The sequence below is a fragment of the Mastacembelus armatus genome, chromosome 7 (genome assembly GCF_900324485.2).
Source record: "Mastacembelus armatus chromosome 7, fMasArm1.2, whole genome shotgun sequence".
Classification (NCBI taxonomy): Eukaryota; Metazoa; Chordata; class Actinopteri; order Synbranchiformes; family Mastacembelidae; genus Mastacembelus; species Mastacembelus armatus.
Window position 1 is genome coordinate 17,212,604 of NC_046639.1, and position 15,699 is coordinate 17,228,302.

General features: G+C 45.6%; 2 protein-coding genes across 7 annotated transcripts; both read left to right on the top strand.

Moving 5' to 3' along the window:
• The first annotated feature begins 191 nt into the window (after positions 1-191).
• On the top strand, positions 192-10,820 carry hdac6 (histone deacetylase 6). 5 transcript variants are annotated; one of them, XM_026332654.1, is made up of 29 exons: positions 192-331; positions 684-796; positions 1,127-1,255; positions 1,784-1,869; positions 2,064-2,148; positions 2,393-2,433; positions 2,526-2,622; positions 2,721-2,818; positions 2,951-3,055; positions 3,144-3,212; positions 3,307-3,433; positions 3,583-3,648; positions 3,948-4,007; positions 4,101-4,190; positions 4,274-4,380; positions 4,633-4,700; positions 4,838-4,982; positions 5,049-5,177; positions 5,538-5,706; positions 5,815-6,020; positions 6,100-6,292; positions 6,385-6,534; positions 6,824-7,007; positions 7,159-7,292; positions 7,371-7,610; positions 8,817-8,957; positions 9,035-9,181; positions 9,264-9,392; positions 9,747-10,820. In XM_026332654.1, exons 2-29 carry the CDS (start codon positions 725-727, stop codon positions 9,813-9,815), a joined length of 3,336 nt encoding a protein of 1,111 aa, XP_026188439.1. In that variant the 5' UTR covers positions 192-331; positions 684-724; the 3' UTR covers positions 9,816-10,820. The 5 variants fall into 5 exon arrangements, with proteins under 5 accessions (XP_026188439.1, XP_026188437.1, XP_026188442.1 ...); XM_026332652.1 differs by having other exon boundaries at positions 198-239; XM_026332657.1 differs by having other exon boundaries at positions 198-239; positions 6,824-7,001.
• Positions 10,821-10,978: 158 nt separating this feature from the next.
• lhfpl4b (LHFPL tetraspan subfamily member 4b) lies at positions 10,979-14,276 on the top strand. Of its 2 annotated transcripts, none has more exons than XM_026332817.1 (8): positions 10,979-11,097; positions 11,379-11,510; positions 12,487-12,707; positions 12,805-13,009; positions 13,165-13,244; positions 13,599-13,746; positions 13,829-13,866; positions 13,952-14,276. In XM_026332817.1, the coding sequence occupies exons 3-7, from the start codon at positions 12,489-12,491 to the stop codon at positions 13,855-13,857; spliced, it is 681 nt and encodes a 226-aa protein (XP_026188602.1). In that variant the 5' UTR covers positions 10,979-11,097; positions 11,379-11,510; positions 12,487-12,488; the 3' UTR covers positions 13,858-13,866; positions 13,952-14,276. The 2 variants fall into 2 exon arrangements, with proteins under 2 accessions (XP_026188602.1, XP_026188603.1); XM_026332818.1 differs by having other exon boundaries at positions 10,992-11,097; positions 11,382-11,510.
• Positions 14,277-15,699: the final 1,423 nt, after the last annotated feature.

The window sequence follows — 15,699 nt, forward strand, 5'->3', positions numbered from 1 at the left end:
ACAGCCTATTGATTTAGGGACAATAATCAATATCACAAGCTTTTTTAAGTCTATCCATAGAGAAGCGTTAACAGAGGGAGGAACATGGCATTGGTTGTGATTATTATTTGATCACATTGTAGTTTATAATGAAACCAGTAAAAATTCAAATTATTGTATGATGCGCGCGCGCGCCTCTTGGAACGGGTGACGTCATGAGTGCGCGACGGTCACCGTCAGTTGGCGCGCCCTCGGCTGCTGTAAGTGTCTGGTTTATCGGTTTGTTTGTGGACCAGGACTGAAAACAGCCCATGAATTACGGTTACCGGTCCGCTGCCAGGTTAGCTGCACGGTTAGTCAATGATGGGCGTACCGGTCCAGGGTTCGGTGTTAGTGTGGTTCTGCTCGGGACAACAGAACCAGCAGTCTGATGTGGAAAAGCCACGAGGCCTGTTCTCACTGGCAGACTGATTTATTAATCCGATGACGTGTAAACATTTATAAACTGGCTAATCCATCCATGAACTTCCTGCTGGTCAAAGTCCAGGTCGTGTGTAATCCTTAATTTGTGGTTTCACTGATAGTGACAGACTGGATTTTGTCAGGTCCTTACATCTGTCAGTCTGTGGAATTCACTCACTGCATGCTTAACTTATAAATAGTTAACAGATTGATTAATAATTAAATCATGTTGCCTCTACCAGTGAGCTGCAGTGGTTCCTGCTGGACTTCAGGTGGATCAGAGATGCAGTCTGGATCTGATCCTTCAGGATCTGGACTGAAGTCAGTCAGAAGATCTCCTCGCCTGTCTCCTCAGGTCAGTCACCTAACACACACACACACACACACGATGACCTGAATGTAGCTGTGCACAAATGTCCTCATAAGGATTGAAATGTTCTTAAGAGGTGGCAGCGTTACGGTGCCAGCAGAGAAACTCATGGGTGTCATGTAATTAAACAAATCAGTTCCTCAGATGGTTTACCCAGAAAAACTGGAAACGTTTGTCAGCGTGCTGTTTGGACAGACTGAAACAACACCTGAAGTAACCTTCCACGTTACTTCATGTTTTGTCTTCTGAGTTTGTGACTCAGCTGTCAGTCTGCTGTCAGAGCGAACAGCTGTGAACCATGCCCTTGTTTTTCAGGGCGGCAGCAGCAAAGGAAACGAGGAGAGGAAAGGAGGAAGCAATCTGCAGGAGGTGAAGAGGAAAGGAAGGATGGAGAGGAACAGAGAGGAGAGAGAGGAGGAGCTGAACGACAGGCTGCATAAACTGGTAAATTACCTGTTTACCTGCCTCTCTGTTTACTTATCTGTCTGTTTACCTGCCTGTCTGTTTGCCTGTCTGTTTACCTGCCTCTCTGTTTACTTATCTGTCTGTTTACTTGTTTGTTTTCTTATCTGTCTGTCTGTTTACGTATCAGCAATCAACAATTAGTGTGCTGAATGTTTTGATTGATTATCTAGGTATTGTTCGTCAGTCTTTTATTCTGGACAATGTGAAACCGTGAAAAACTGTGTACTGTCATGTGAGATAAAGCATCATAACCTCATATCTTAGAAATTAGAAAGGGCAAATATTCAAAATATATAAAGAATTGTGAAAAAATAATTGCTGTAGGATTTAAAGGTTTCCATGTAACAATTTGCATTTGCACTTTTGTGTGTCTTTGTTTGTCAGACCTATAATTCATTGCCAGGTATTCATATTTAGACAGTAATTAGGTCATCACCTGTCCATTCCCACATTACCCAGACCTAACCCTTTCGCTGTGTGTGTGTGTGTGTGTGTGGGTTTGTGTAGGATCTGTCAGGCAGCTCAGCAGCCACTGGTACTGGTCTGGTTTACTCTGAGATCTTCACTCATTATAAGAACCTGTGGGAGCCCAGGTAGCCTGCCCACCTGTAAACTCGTCATCATTTTAGGAAAGTGACAAACACACAGTGTGACATGTTGGTTTTTATAGATTCAAACCTGTGTGTTTACATAATAATTATGTTGTTTTGTTGTTCCATCCAGAGCCTCCCTTGTACCTCAGTGTGATCCTGTGTGTTGTTGTGTTTGTGGTGGTGTTGTGTTTCAGTCATCCAGAGAGTCCAGACAGAGTGACGACCATCATGAAGGAGCTGGAGACACAGGAGCTGCTGCCTCACTGCATCAGAGTGGAGGTCTGTGTTTGACTGTAATAGTTCACCTTTGTTCAAAGCAGTGGTTTGAATAAGACAAACCACTGCGTGTGTGTGTGTGTGTGTGTGTGTGTGTGTGTTCAAAGCAGTGGTTTGAATAAAGGGCAATGAGCAAAGTGCAGGTAGATAGAACACGGACAGGACAGGAAGATAGAACACGGACAGGACAGGACAGGACAGGACATAGAATGAGTGACTGCTGATGAACTGTCTGTGTCTGTTTCAGCCCAGAGAAGCCACAGAAGAAGAGCTGCTGCTCGTTCACACGTGAGTCAACAGATGCAAATATTCCACTGTGATCTGACTGGTGTTCAGCACAGCACAGCCATCTGATTCAGACTGCTGTATTGTGTTTGCAGGAAACAGTATGTGGATTTGATTAAGTCAACTCAGACCATGTCAGAGAGTGAACTCCAAACTCTGTCTGAGAAATACGACTCTGTTTACTTCCACCCTGTAAGAACACACAAACACACACTCACTCACCGACTTACTCACTTACACTCAATATCTGATAACTTTGTGTATGTGTGTGTGTGTGTGTGTGTGTGTAGGAGTCCTTCCAGGTCAGTGTGATGGCAGTGGGTTCAGTCCTGCAGCTGGTTGATCTGGTGATGACATCTGAACTCAGGAATGGATTTGCTGTCATCAGGTAACAACACTTGGAGCTCCTAGTATTGCATTCAGTTGCTCCTCCTCCATCATATTTGACCTGGAGCACCCGAATGCAACATTTCCGTTCCTGAAACGGTGAAATCCAAATGGTAACGACTGTCTCTGTCAGACCTCCAGGTCATCACGCTCACTGCCACATGTCCAATGGTTACTGTATCTTCAACAATGTGGGGATCGCAGCTCGATATGCTCAGACCAGACATGCAGTCAGCAGGTGGGTGTGTGTGGTTTCACGCTAAATGTGGAAGGAGCTGAGTGATCAGACTGGTTTAATGAAGCGGTAACTGTTCTGTGTGTGTCAGGGTGTTGATTGTAGACTGGGATGTGCACCATGGTCAGGGGATCCAGTACCTGTTCCAGGAAGATCCCAGGTAAGATCCTCTTCATCCAATTATAACTGCTACAATGACCAACAGAGATGAGGTCAGTGTAGTTAAACCCCCTGCCTGTGTGCTCTGTCTCCAGCGTCCTGTACTTCAGTGTCCACAGGTATGAGCAGGGTGCTTTTTGGCCTCACCTCACAGAATCTGGCAGTCAGTTTGTGGGCAGTGGACGAGCTGAAGGAAGAAACATCAACCTGCCCTGGAACAAAGTGAGTCCTTGCAGTGGTCAGAGCTCGTCATGACGGTTTGCTCGTTAACACAGGCCGGGAACTGATTGAGAGAGCAGGTTGAAAGTGGTCATCTTTACAGTACTGTTTTTATTTTTCCTCATCATGTTCATCCTTTTGTTGTTGTTCAGACTGGGATGACAGATGCCGATTACATCACAGCTTTCCAGCAGCTGCTGCTGCCTGTAGCTTACGAGGTAACGCACACACGTTTGTCTTACTGTGTTTGTGAGGACATCCTCTAGCCCCTAACACAAACCTGTACCTGGGTCTAAACTGAACCCTAAAACCCGGTCTGACCCTTAAAACAGCTCTTTGAAGGGGTCAGACCGGGTCTCTATCATGCAAAAGTGTCCTCACAACAATAGAAATGTCGTCACAGTGCAGAAGTAAAGTTAATTGAGTGAAAGTTGTCCCCACAGCCATAGAAAGACACAGACAAAGTAAACGGGTAATGTTGGTGCTATGTGTTGATTCATGAAGTGTGTGTGTTTAGTTTCAGCCTCAGTTGGTTCTGGTCTCTGCTGGATTCGATGCTGCAGTCGGCGATCAGAAGGTAAAAACTGCACAGACGTGAGGCCAGCAACAGATCTGTTTTCTTAATGTGGTTCCATCTTTAACCGCCTCCTCTTGCTGTTTGTGTGTCCAGGGCCAGATGTGTGTGAGTCCTCAGTGTTTCCATGTTCTCACTCACATGTTGATGAGTTTGGCTGAAGGTCGACTTGTTCTCGCTCTTGAGGTAAAACATAAAATTTTATACTCTCAGTTAACATCCAGCAGCTTCAGAAATCTGAACTGAGCTGGTTTATTGTGTGTTTGTAGGGAGGTTACAACCTACAGTCAACAGCAGAGGGCGCTGCAGCCTGTGTCAAAGCTCTGCTGGGAAGAGTCTGTCCTCCTCTAACTCCACCCACCGCTCCATCTGACAGGTAACATCTAGACCAAATCTGAGTCACAGGTAATTTGAACCTCAGCATACTGCTCACAGGATGCTGTTAGGGAACTGAGATGATCTGCTGCACTGACTCACGTGGTTCTTCCTCACCAACAATGGGATTTACCAAAATGTCAGTAACCCTTAGTAAATTCTCCTTGCAGTGAGAATAACAGCTGTGATGTCACATATGGAACCAGGAGCCTGAACTGACCCAACGTTTGATTTCTGACTTTGTGTCTCTCAGTGCTTTGCAGTCCATCTCTCAGACGATCTCTGCTCTATATCCACACTGGGCCTCTCTGCAAGTGCTGGGTAAGACTCACAGAAACGTTAGCTCAGCTGGTTAGGATTAATTTAGACCAGTTCCACCTGCAATCGACTCCCGGATTTTGTGCCACACAAAGCGAACATGTCACCCCAGAGTTTCTCTCTTTCTGCTTCCTGTGCAGAAGGCAGCCCATTGGCTGAGGGGAGTGTCCTCAGAGCAACAAACAATGAGCAGGGCCTAAAATACTCCAAGTCCTCCTCTACTGCCAGGACAACAGGTCTGGTGTATGATGAGAGGATGATGGAGCACCTGAACATGTGGGACAGGTGAGTGACGTTGAACCTGCTGCTGCCGTAAACTGGCTCAGACCCTGACCCTGTGACTGCCTGCAGACACCACCCCGAGCAGCCTCAGAGGGTCGCCAAGATCTTCTCCAAGCATCAGCAGCTCGGATTGGTCAACCGTTGCCAACGGATACCAGCTCGCCTGGCGACGGAGGAAGAGCTCTCTGTGTGTCACAGGTAACTACATACGCTGTGATGTTCACTGATGAACAACCAGTTCCCACATTTCCAGGAAAATAATGCAGGAATGGTGGGATTTGGTCCATCAGTCGATCGATTGACATGAACAGCAGTATCAGTATCTGTGCATCCTTCAAAGGCTGCTTTTTTAGGCCGTTGCGTCACAGCATTGTACAGTTTCAAAGGCTCCTTCAAAGGCGGCCTTGTTGCCCTGGGAAACAAAGGCTTCAAATGTCGAATCCTTCACAGACCAACATATAATTTGCACCTTTGTAGACCACATCTTTCAAAGGATCTGGCCCCTTCAGTGGGACAAGGACACTCAGTGTGTGTGTGTGTGTCTGTGTGTGTGTTCAGTGTGCAGCACATCGAGCAGATGAAGGCCACAGCAGTGATGAAGCCCAGAGATCTGTATAAACTGGGACAAGAGTTCAATTCCATCTACATCAACAACCAGAGCTTCCAGTCTGCCCAGTTAGCTGCTGGAGGCTGCTTCAACGCTGTGGACTGGATCCTCACCGGACAGGTGACACACACACACACACAGTGACACACACACAGTGACACACACACAGTGACACACACACAGTGACACACGTGATTTTTTTTTTTTTTTTTTTTTTTCCCTCTCCAGGTGTGTAACGCCGTGGCGATCGTCCGTCCTCCTGGTCATCACGCAGAAAGAGATTCTCCTTGTGGTTTCTGTTTCTTCAACACGGCATCGCTTGCCGCTCGCTATGCCCAGAAAATCTCCAATGATGCACCACTAAGAGTTCTCATCCTTGACTGGGACGTTCACCACGGCAACGGGACACAGCACATGTTTGAGGACGATGACAGGTGAGGAGGAGATGGGGTGTGATATGACTTAAAAGAAAACTGTGGTGGACTGAAGTGATGATAGACTCTCCATCTCCAGCATCCTGTACATGTCTCTCCATCGCTATGACAACGGGACCTTCTTCCCATGTTCAGAAGATGCCGCTCCTGACAAGGTGGGTGTGGCCAAGGGGGCAGGGTTTAACGTCAACGTGGCATGGAGTGGAGGACGGATGGGTGACTCCGACTACCTTGCTGCATTTCATCATGTTGTCATGCCAATTGCTGCTGAGGTAACCACACACACACACACACATACACACACACACACACACACAGGGTTAGGAATAGATCTGGTCCCCTAATTGGTTGGCCCTTTTTGCAGTTCAACCCTGGTCTGGTTCTGGTGTCGGCTGGCTTCGATGCGGCTCGGGGGGACCCTCTGGGTGGATATCATGTGACCCCAGAGGGGTACGCCCACCTCACACATTTGCTAATGTCACTGGCTGGGGGCCGGATCTTACTCATCCTGGAGGTGAGTATATAGTATAGTATAGTATAGTATAGTATAGTATAGTATAGTATAGTGATATAAATGTACAGGTGAATGTTTAAGAAGTGACGACTTTAGGTGTCTTTAAGTGAAATAAACTTTGAGTCCCAAGTCAAAGCAGAACAGGCATGAGTTTCAGGGCTGGCGTGACCTAAAGCTGCTTCCTGCTCGGTAGCAAAGGAAGCATAGGTCTCGAGTTTGTTTGAGGTGTGACTGAAGAGCGGCATGTGTGAAACACCAGGATGTGACCAACCAAAACGTCTCTCTCCAGGGAGGTTACAACTTGACCTCTATCTCTGACTCCATGGCGATGTGCACCAGTGTGTTGCTAGGAGACCATCCTCCCTCCTTGGTGATGCCCCTTCCTCCTCCTCATCACAGTGCTGTGGAAACAATCAGGGAGGTGATTCGACACCACGCCCCCTACTGGAGGTCCCTGAGGATACACAGTCAGTGTGGGATTTTTATATTAAACTTATTTTTTATTTGTTTTGCTTTGTTTTTTATTTAATTTTAGTTTTCATTCATGTAATTTATTATTTTTTTTATTTAATTTGCTCCTGTTTTTTTTAATTTATTGTTATAAGTTCCTGTCCTGTCTGTCAGTCCCAGAGTCTATGCGGGCGTCCCCGTCCTCCCTGAAGCATCGTGGAAAACGTAGTTCTAAAGGAAACAGCAGGAAGTCAGTGCAGAGCAGCAGAGATAAACCTCCACTGCCCCCTACAGGACTGGACGACACAGTAAGAAATTCAGAGAAAATAGTTATTTTAGAATGAAACAAGTTAATTATAAAAAACCTCTTGTTTTCATCCAATCAGAAGGAGAACAGCCTGGAACAGCTCACTCAGGGATTGGCCAGTCTGGACATCAGCCAAACTTCAGGCAATCACACTCCTGTTACCTCCACTCCAGTGGGTGGAGCCAGACCAAAGGTCCGCCTAACCCCAGAGAAGGTCACCTGTGAAGGTGAAGTAAAGGCGGAGTCTAGTGAAATGAAGGCGGAGTCTAGTGAAGTCATACCTGAGACTGGCCAGTCAGCAGATATCGCTCTGGCTCAGGTGAGTCAGTAAGAAAATGTGTTTTAACTAGAGGTCGACCGATATGGGTTTTCTCTGGCCGATGCTGATATTTAGAAATCAAGGCAGCCAATGGCCGATATATGGTGCCGATTCTTTTGGCCGAATTTTAATTTTCCCTCTTCATCTTTCTTGTGTTTGTCGGACGCACAGACACATTTATTGAGGAAAGTTATCCTGCGTGTTTTAGCAAGAATATTCGTCTGAATTGCACGCATTTCTACTTTCAGAATTGTTGCACACATGATAAGCATGGTCAGCGTCAATTCTAATACGCTACAATGTAATTACGCGTTTGAAACAAATGGTTTTCCCCTGCCATCATTTGTTGAAGCCGTGTGTATAAAATGTAAACAGGGCACAGCTACAGTGTGGGCGTTGCGCCGCCTCTCACATGGAGGGAGAGAAACTCTCCAGTACAGAAACAGAATGAATAACATATGAGTTTATCCATACAATGCATGCTGCTATAATAATTTAGCCGCTGGGCTTGTTAGCATGTTTTGGTATCCATGCCTACAGCCTAAACTACAGCTTGCTAACAATACAGACCCAAAAAGTTGCTCGCAATCGCTCTCCAAAAGTATCTTCATATTTAACCAATGAAATGTATAAGGCTAAATTAAAAATGAAAGATAAGTACTTTCCTACCGTTTTTGGACGCTTTTCAGCAGACAGAAACATCAGCTTAGCTGGTCGCAGATGTGCCTGCCTATAAATTGCCCTAACGTGCAGGGAAGTGGGCTGATGCCGATTAACTAAAATGTGTAAAAAAAAACAGCTGATTAATCTGCTCGGCCTTCACAGGACGATCGATCGACCTCTAGTTTTAACTGTATCAGGACTGCCAACCTGTGCACATTTTGCTTCTCCTTTGAGTTCGAACGACCAAAAAGTGTCAATAATGGAAATAATATGTTGATCGTTCCCATTGTCAGTCTGCCTGGGTCATAATGACTTGATAAAGGACTGGGAGGGTGGTGGAAATTGCCATAACGTTTCTGTGCATTTGGAGGCTTGTTGTTCACCAGTTTTGTTGTCCATGTGTAAACACCGTCTGCACAGTCTGCATTACTGATACTGACATCAGAATGAACACCCCAGATATGTACACAGTAACTTTCTTTAGGATTGCCAGGTCTGACATTGTACCCTGTTTCACTTATTTATCTTATTACCTGTTTACAGCCTGTTGCTGTGGCAGCATCAGAGGCAGTTGCCGTTGAGGACTGGGCTGCTGCTGAAGTGGGGGTGGAGCCAGATGCAGAGGGAGCATGTGGTTGGTCAAAGCCCGAGATGTGTCTGACACGCGGAAAACAAAGAGATGAAGTCAGGAAATCATTTGTGTCAAAGATCCCACTGGAAACATGCCTGTCTGTGTTTCTAAGCTGTCCCTCTCTTTGCAGCCCGGCCTGTACCTGGTGGACCCCCTGTGCTGGTGTCCTCACCTGGATGCTGTGAAGCCTGTCCCCCCTTCAGGTATCGACGTCTTCATGCCATGTCAGAACTGCGGCTCTGATGTTGAGAACTGGATCTGTCTCACCTGCTACCAGGTCACCTTTCTAACCTATTCAACACAGCACCTGCTGTCAGTGTAACACTGTGTGTGTGACCTGCTTTCTGTGCTGTCCTCAGGTGTTCTGTGGTCGGTACATTAACGAACACATGGTGACTCACGGGGCTGTGTCTGAACATCCACTGGTCCTCAGCTTCTCCGACCTGTCGGTGTGGTGCTACCTGTGTGAGGCCTACGTACACAACCAGGTGACTCTTCCCTGGAAACCAAACAGAGAACAGACTGTTAGAAACAACTGGTGTTATTGAATATGATGCAGCGTTGCAGATGAAACTTTATTATATATTAAAATTAGTGCAGCAACTACATGTTGTTGCTTGTATTTTTAAGTAAGGTTTGATCCTAGGAATTTTGCTTGTAGTGAAGTATCCCATCATTCAGAACTAACAATCTTTGTTACATTCATGAACGGGTGTGCCTGGCGTTACAGTTTCTGCATCAGAGCGGCTGAGACTTCTCACAAAGTGAAGTTTGAACAAAATGGAACCTGAAACTTTCGCTACTTCAAATATATTATGATTTTTTCCCCCATTTGTTCTCAGGTTGTGTTCGAAGCTAAAAACACTGCTCACTGTGCCAAGTTTGGAGAGGAGATCCCTCCGTGGAGCTGAGAGGAAGACCACGGGAAAACCTGAAAGCTCCGCTCCTTTCCTTTTCTGTCTGCCTTTCTTCAGCTGTGTGTGATTGAACTGCGGAGTGCGTTACCACGGATACCAGCAGTGGTGGTGCTTTTTGGGAAATGAGGTCTATGGCGTCCCACAACTGCCAAAAAAATGCACAAACTAAAAAAAAACAAAACTGATTCACACTCTTAATGTTTTAACTGCAGATTGATGCTGGTCATCATCATCATCAAAACTCAGCAGGTCACTGGTTCAGTTCCCTGAAAATGGGACCAATCACCAGCAGACTGACAGTTTCTTCTGCAAATTTTGAACAGGCACAAAGTTTATTGGTGAAATTGAGAACAGTAGAACAGAAATGTGCAATTTTACTCTGCAGCATCATTTAGTTGTGATGCTCTTTTACTCCTTGGCTGTGAAGACGAGATCTGCTCACTGGACAAACCAGGTGCAGATTTTGAGCCCAGCCTTCAGTAAAACCAGCAGCTTTTCCTCTCAGCATCAAACTGTGTGTGACAAAGTCCACCGCTTTTTCCCCAATTCTTTTCCCACTGTTCAGCTGTAAGTTGATTTGTTCATCATTTCCATAGTGACATATATATTCACTAGATTTGCAGCTTTTTATGTTTCACTGAGCCGAACACTTTGTCCTTTTACGACAGTCATTACTGTTGTAACGTTGGTACCAAACTGTGTCGGCCTGTTGTAGAAACATCCCACAAGAAATGACCTGAAAAACAAAAGGTCACCAAGCAAACAAAACAAGTCCACTTCTGTCACTTTAAGGTTGTTCATTTAAAATTGTCTTTTTAATAAAAACTGAACATCAGGCGCACTTGATATATCCACCTTAGTTTGAAGTAGGATAAAAAATAGTTAAGTGTTCGAGGTGCGTTTGATTTACAGAGTGAAGGTGGTGTTTGGGAGGATATCTGTGCAATATTCATTTCTTTTCTCTGCCTGTAAATCTTATATTAAACTTGGTTATTTGTATGTACGGTTGTTTTCCTGCTGCAGCGCTCACTGCACAATCTGCTGTGTTTACAGAGACATCCACACTAAACAGGAGAGAACCTTCACATTCCATGCAACAGATGATATTAAACAGACTTTGTTTCCACACAGACAACACCAACAAAAACATATTTATTTTTCTGGCTGCAGAAATTTTCAGTTCTTTCAGATTTGTCATTCAGCCCAAAATAATGAAGTTCTTTCCAATCTGCTGATGAAGGTCACAAGACAAGACTGAAAGTCTCAGAAACACAAAGTAAGTGTCTTAAACCTGACCGGACTTATTTTCCTTTGTAGGAGAGGAATGGAGGAGTCGTACGCAGCTGGATCTCAGTAAACACATGTGGTTGGTTGTATTGAGCCCTTAGGTGCTGCTCAAAATGCTGAACATGCTGCAGTCCCTCAGCCCCGCCTGAAGGTGGCGCGGCCGATGTTAAAACATCCCGATGTGTTTTATTCTGACTGACTAGGTTCGTTATTCAAAGCTCCGACGTATCAGGGTTTTATTATGATTTATTACTGGGTTATTGCGTGCAGTAGGAGACCTACATCCGGGGATGTAGAGCTGTAGACCACCCCCCACCCCAAAAGTCTCCATCCTCCCATCCTGCGGACAGACGCCAACGCGAACAGGTGAACAGGACAGTTGGCTCCGGTGTTCAGCTGCAGGTTGGTTTCTGTTTTTCTTTGGTTTTCCGTTAGTCACTGAGCCGTCCCGGGCCGTCGGTCCTGCTATAAACCGCGTCTGTTTCTCGCTAAATAACCCGGTGGTGGTGATGTAACCGCGGCACCGTCTGATGCATCACGGAAAGATAAATAATCACGTCCTGGTCTCTGCCGCAGCTCCGCTGGAGTCCGCTACAAACCAGGTCCTCCACTGGTTTTCCTCTGATCCTTCATGTTTTATATGTTTTCAAATGTCCCAATGTGATTTATTCTTTCTGGGGTAAATTTTAATTTTTAATTAACGACACAAATAAATAAATACATAATAATAAATTTAAAAAACTGCTGAATCAGAAGAAAATGAGGGTCTCATTATCTCTGGTGTCCCTCCACAATAAATCCACTGAGGACAGAGGCAGCAGAACTTCATTCAGAATTCTGCTGTTTTTAAGTTTCCTTCAGTATCACAGTGATCCAGGGACCTGTTGTCTGTACATCCACGAGTTCACTGCAAACAGCAGCTGATCACACTCAATTCGGCTGCTGTGATGAGACTAAAGGTGATCAGAAACAGGATAAACATGCAGGACCTAAGGAGATCAGTAGAACTGACGTGTAACTGGTGTTACAACATACTGACCTTTCTCGTGTTTGTTCCCAAACAGACTATTCCCATAGTTTTTGTTCTATGTGATCATGTTTTCTACGCTATGGTTAAATGGTTTCAATATAAACTGTGATAAACGCGTATCTAGATCAGGGGTCACTAACCCTGGTCCTCAAGGCCCACTGTCCTCCTTGTTTTCTAACTATCCCTGCCCTACCCACTACTGATTACCTGAATCAGGTGTGTTCAGCCAATCAGAAAATGGAAGGGGAAGGATAGTTGGAAAACCAGCAGGACAGTGGCCCTTGAGGACCAGAGTTGGTGACCTCTGATCTCGATCTATAAACATATCTCCCTCTTTCTCTCTCTCAGTCATGTCGGTGCCGCCTGCCCTCGCCGACCTCTCTCGTCTCTATCAGACGGAGTTCGTCCGAAGCGCCCGGGCAGTCGGCGTCCTGTGGGCCGTCTGCACACTCTGCTTTGCCATCATCCAGGTGGTGGTCCTGGTGCAGCCATCTTGGATCGGCACCGCAGACAACCGTCACCAGGGGCCAGGACCACCTCTGCCCAGTGGCACGCTGGGACTGTTTGAGGTGAGAGACACATGTAGAAAGACAAACCGACCCATTAATATCTGGACCCTCTAATGTCCCAGTTAAAATATAAATGTTCTCCACTCCGGGGTTGCAGGTGTGCGTGGAGTCAGACTGGCCAGTCCCGGACTGCCGTGGGGGCCTGTCCACTCTGTCGCCTCTGCCATCCTTCCAGTCTGTGGCAGTGTTGGTGGGTGTGTCTCTGTGGGCAGTGTGGACAAGCGTCCTCTGTCTCTGTCTCTTCAGGTTCTGCAGCGCGGCCACTGTCTACAAGATCTGCGCCTGGCTGCAACTTACTGCAGGTCAGCAACACTGGTCTTACTGGTACTACTGGTGCTGCAGACAGTACTATTGGTGAAGGCACTGGTACTTGTACCTAAAGCAGTACTACCTGTAGCACAGACAGCGGACTTAGTATCTGAGCACATGGCTTCAGTCTTGGCGTCTGTCTCTGCAGGGTTCTGTCTGGCGTTGGCGTGTCTTCTCTTCCCAGACTCGTGGGAGAGTCCAGAGATGAGGGCTCTGTGTGGAGACTCGGTGAGTCACAGAATCGGAATTATTACTTTCCACTTTACTGTAAATGTCCATGTGTCTCCGTATAGTCCCTGCAGAGATGCATGGACTGTCCCAGCATTCTGTCATTTAGAATATATGCTTACTGGATGTTTTTTGAGTGAAACCAGTTTGGTGAAGACGGACTGTAGTCTCACTGACTGACTGAAGAGTCTGGACAGTGTGACTTCGGTTTTGACCGACGCATGTTAGCAGTTAGCAGAAAAAGTGTAAATACAGCAGCGTACTGTAAGGTCCAATATACAGGTGTACATTCATGGCCCTCCTGTGTCCTCATCACTTCAGTATTGATGACACTGATCCTGTATCTGTCTCCAGGTTGGCAGTTTCTCTCCAGGTAACTGTTCGGTGCACTGGGCCTACATCCTAGCCATCCTCGGCATTTTGGACGCCGCCATTTTGGCCACGCTGGCATTTGTCCTCGCCAACAGACAGGACGCCTTGCTTCCACCGGACACCAAGGATGGTGAGTGGAGGTCTAATGTGGGGGCGACCTAAACTAACACGTTTCACACACAGTTTAATAATGGCAGTGTGTGTGTTTACAGTGACCACAGGCCTGCTGATGTCAGCGTGATGTCACTAGGTGAGTCTCTCCTATTGCCACTGTCTCTGTTTTCTTTCTTTTCACTTACTGTCCTCCGGTTCATCCTCCTCCTCTTCTCCTGTAGGGATGTTCGCTGTCCTGATCTCTCCATACTTCATCATCTCCACCTGGTTACCTGGAAACCATACCCACCATCATATTGTCAGGGTGAGGAAAAAGGAAAAAGACAGTGGACCTGCAGAGAAAGTATTTGCAGATGTTTAACAGCAGTTAAAGAATCGAACCTGTGCCACAGTTCATCTGGTATTCAGATGTGTCCAGGGTCTCCAGTCTGTCTTGAGGGTGTGGACACTGCACAGCCAAAGTGTTTGTCCAGATTATTAAAGTACAACACTGTGTTTAGTTAATGTGACGGCTCGATTCTGCCTGCCCTTACATGGGTCATGAAAGCAAAAGGTGAACCAACACAATGGCTCTGCAGCGTTCTGAGTTCTCTCAGCCCAAACAGCTGGTTCCACCAATTGAGGTCCAGACTTGTCTCAGCTGGCGATGACTTCAGTGGTCAATTGGAGGAAAGTTCAACTGGATCTATGTTTCAGTTCACCATCAGTGCGACCTGTCTGATTATGCTAAGCTACTGTTAGCGTTTATTCGGTTAGCTACACCCACATAAATGATCTCTACGTCACAGGCTGTTGTAGTTTGGTAATAAATAAATGTCCTCTCTGATCAAATGTATTAAATATTAGATTAATCAGTGTGGTTAGCCCAGCTTAGCATGAACTGTTAGCTTAGTGGTAGTTTGAGTTCCAAATTATCTTACCATCCAGGTAGCATTTGTTCAGTTAGCATAAAACATAGCTTCAGGTTGAGTTAGCTGAGAATAACAGGTTCTAAGCAGGTTCTGGGTTAAGACTTTGCTCCAAGTCCATGAACCACATGGGTTCACTGAGTTTAGAATGGACACTTATCAGTCTTTGTGCTAAGCTCGGCTAACAGTTGCCCATGCTTCCAGTCTTTGTGCTGAATTTCAGCATGACCTTTGACCTTGAAGGAATTAAATTCAACTGCTGAGTCTTCCAGGCTGAACACCTGAGCTACTAGTTGTTTATTATGATGTCCCCTTGTTGTTAGCTCAGGTTTAACTGTTCAAAAGTTTTAATGAGCATGAGAGCATGTAGACCTTAATCTGTGTTTCAGTACCTGCACATTTATATAAATGTAACAGTGACATCATGCTTCTCTGTATTTCTCATGTTTATGTGTAGAGAACGTTCTTAAACATCCTTATTTAAATAACTATGGACAACAAACTATTCAGCATTAACAATCAGTACACAAATATGTCAAATTAAATGTTAAATGAGTCATGTAAGTGTGTTGTTTACTGAGTCACAAATAACCTCCTTGTATTATTATACTGTCAGATCATCATCGGGCAAAGCCAATCAGGGACAGAACAGCTTTTTCACCTGACCAGGCAAAGTTTGTAATCTGTTTATCTCCTTTACCTGTTCAACTAATTTCTGCCGACTACTATGCAACCAGGTGGAGTTTGCTACATGAGCAGGTGAGTCTTGGAGCAGAGTTTCCATGATAAAATCAAAAGTCAGGTGAGGTTTCCATAGTGACATGACCTGGAAAGTGTAAAGCAACTATGTGACTGATGTTTGGTGTTCGTGCAGCAGAAGCAGAGACACAAACAGGTTGAGTTCAGGTGGATACTGACTTTATTTCAGAGTGAGATAAATGAAGTTTGTAGTTTCTCCACAGACAAACAAGTGGACACACTGACACAGCGGCTGCATATAAGCTGAAATACATGAACACAACAGGAACGGACCAATCGAAAAACTGATAACCCATCGCTAC

Bases quoted from the DNA above. Each gene is read 5' to 3' on its own strand.
- hdac6 (XM_026332654.1), top strand. From the start codon at position 725: ATGCAGTCTGGATCTGATCCTTCAGGATCTGGACTGAAGTCAGTCAGA. The intron at 4,983-5,048 runs GTGAGTGACGTT...GACTGCCTGCAG, and splicing joins CACCTGAACATGTGGGACAG to ACACCACCCCGAGCAGCCTC. The intron at 7,293-7,370 runs GTAAGAAATTCA...TCATCCAATCAG, and splicing joins CTACAGGACTGGACGACACA to AAGGAGAACAGCCTGGAACA.
- lhfpl4b (XM_026332817.1), top strand. From the start codon at position 12,489: ATGTCGGTGCCGCCTGCCCTCGCCGACCTCTCTCGTCTCTATCAGACG. The intron at 12,708-12,804 runs GTGAGAGACACA...CCGGGGTTGCAG, and splicing joins GCACGCTGGGACTGTTTGAG to GTGTGCGTGGAGTCAGACTG. The intron at 13,010-13,164 runs GTCAGCAACACT...CTGTCTCTGCAG, and splicing joins CTGGCTGCAACTTACTGCAG to GGTTCTGTCTGGCGTTGGCG.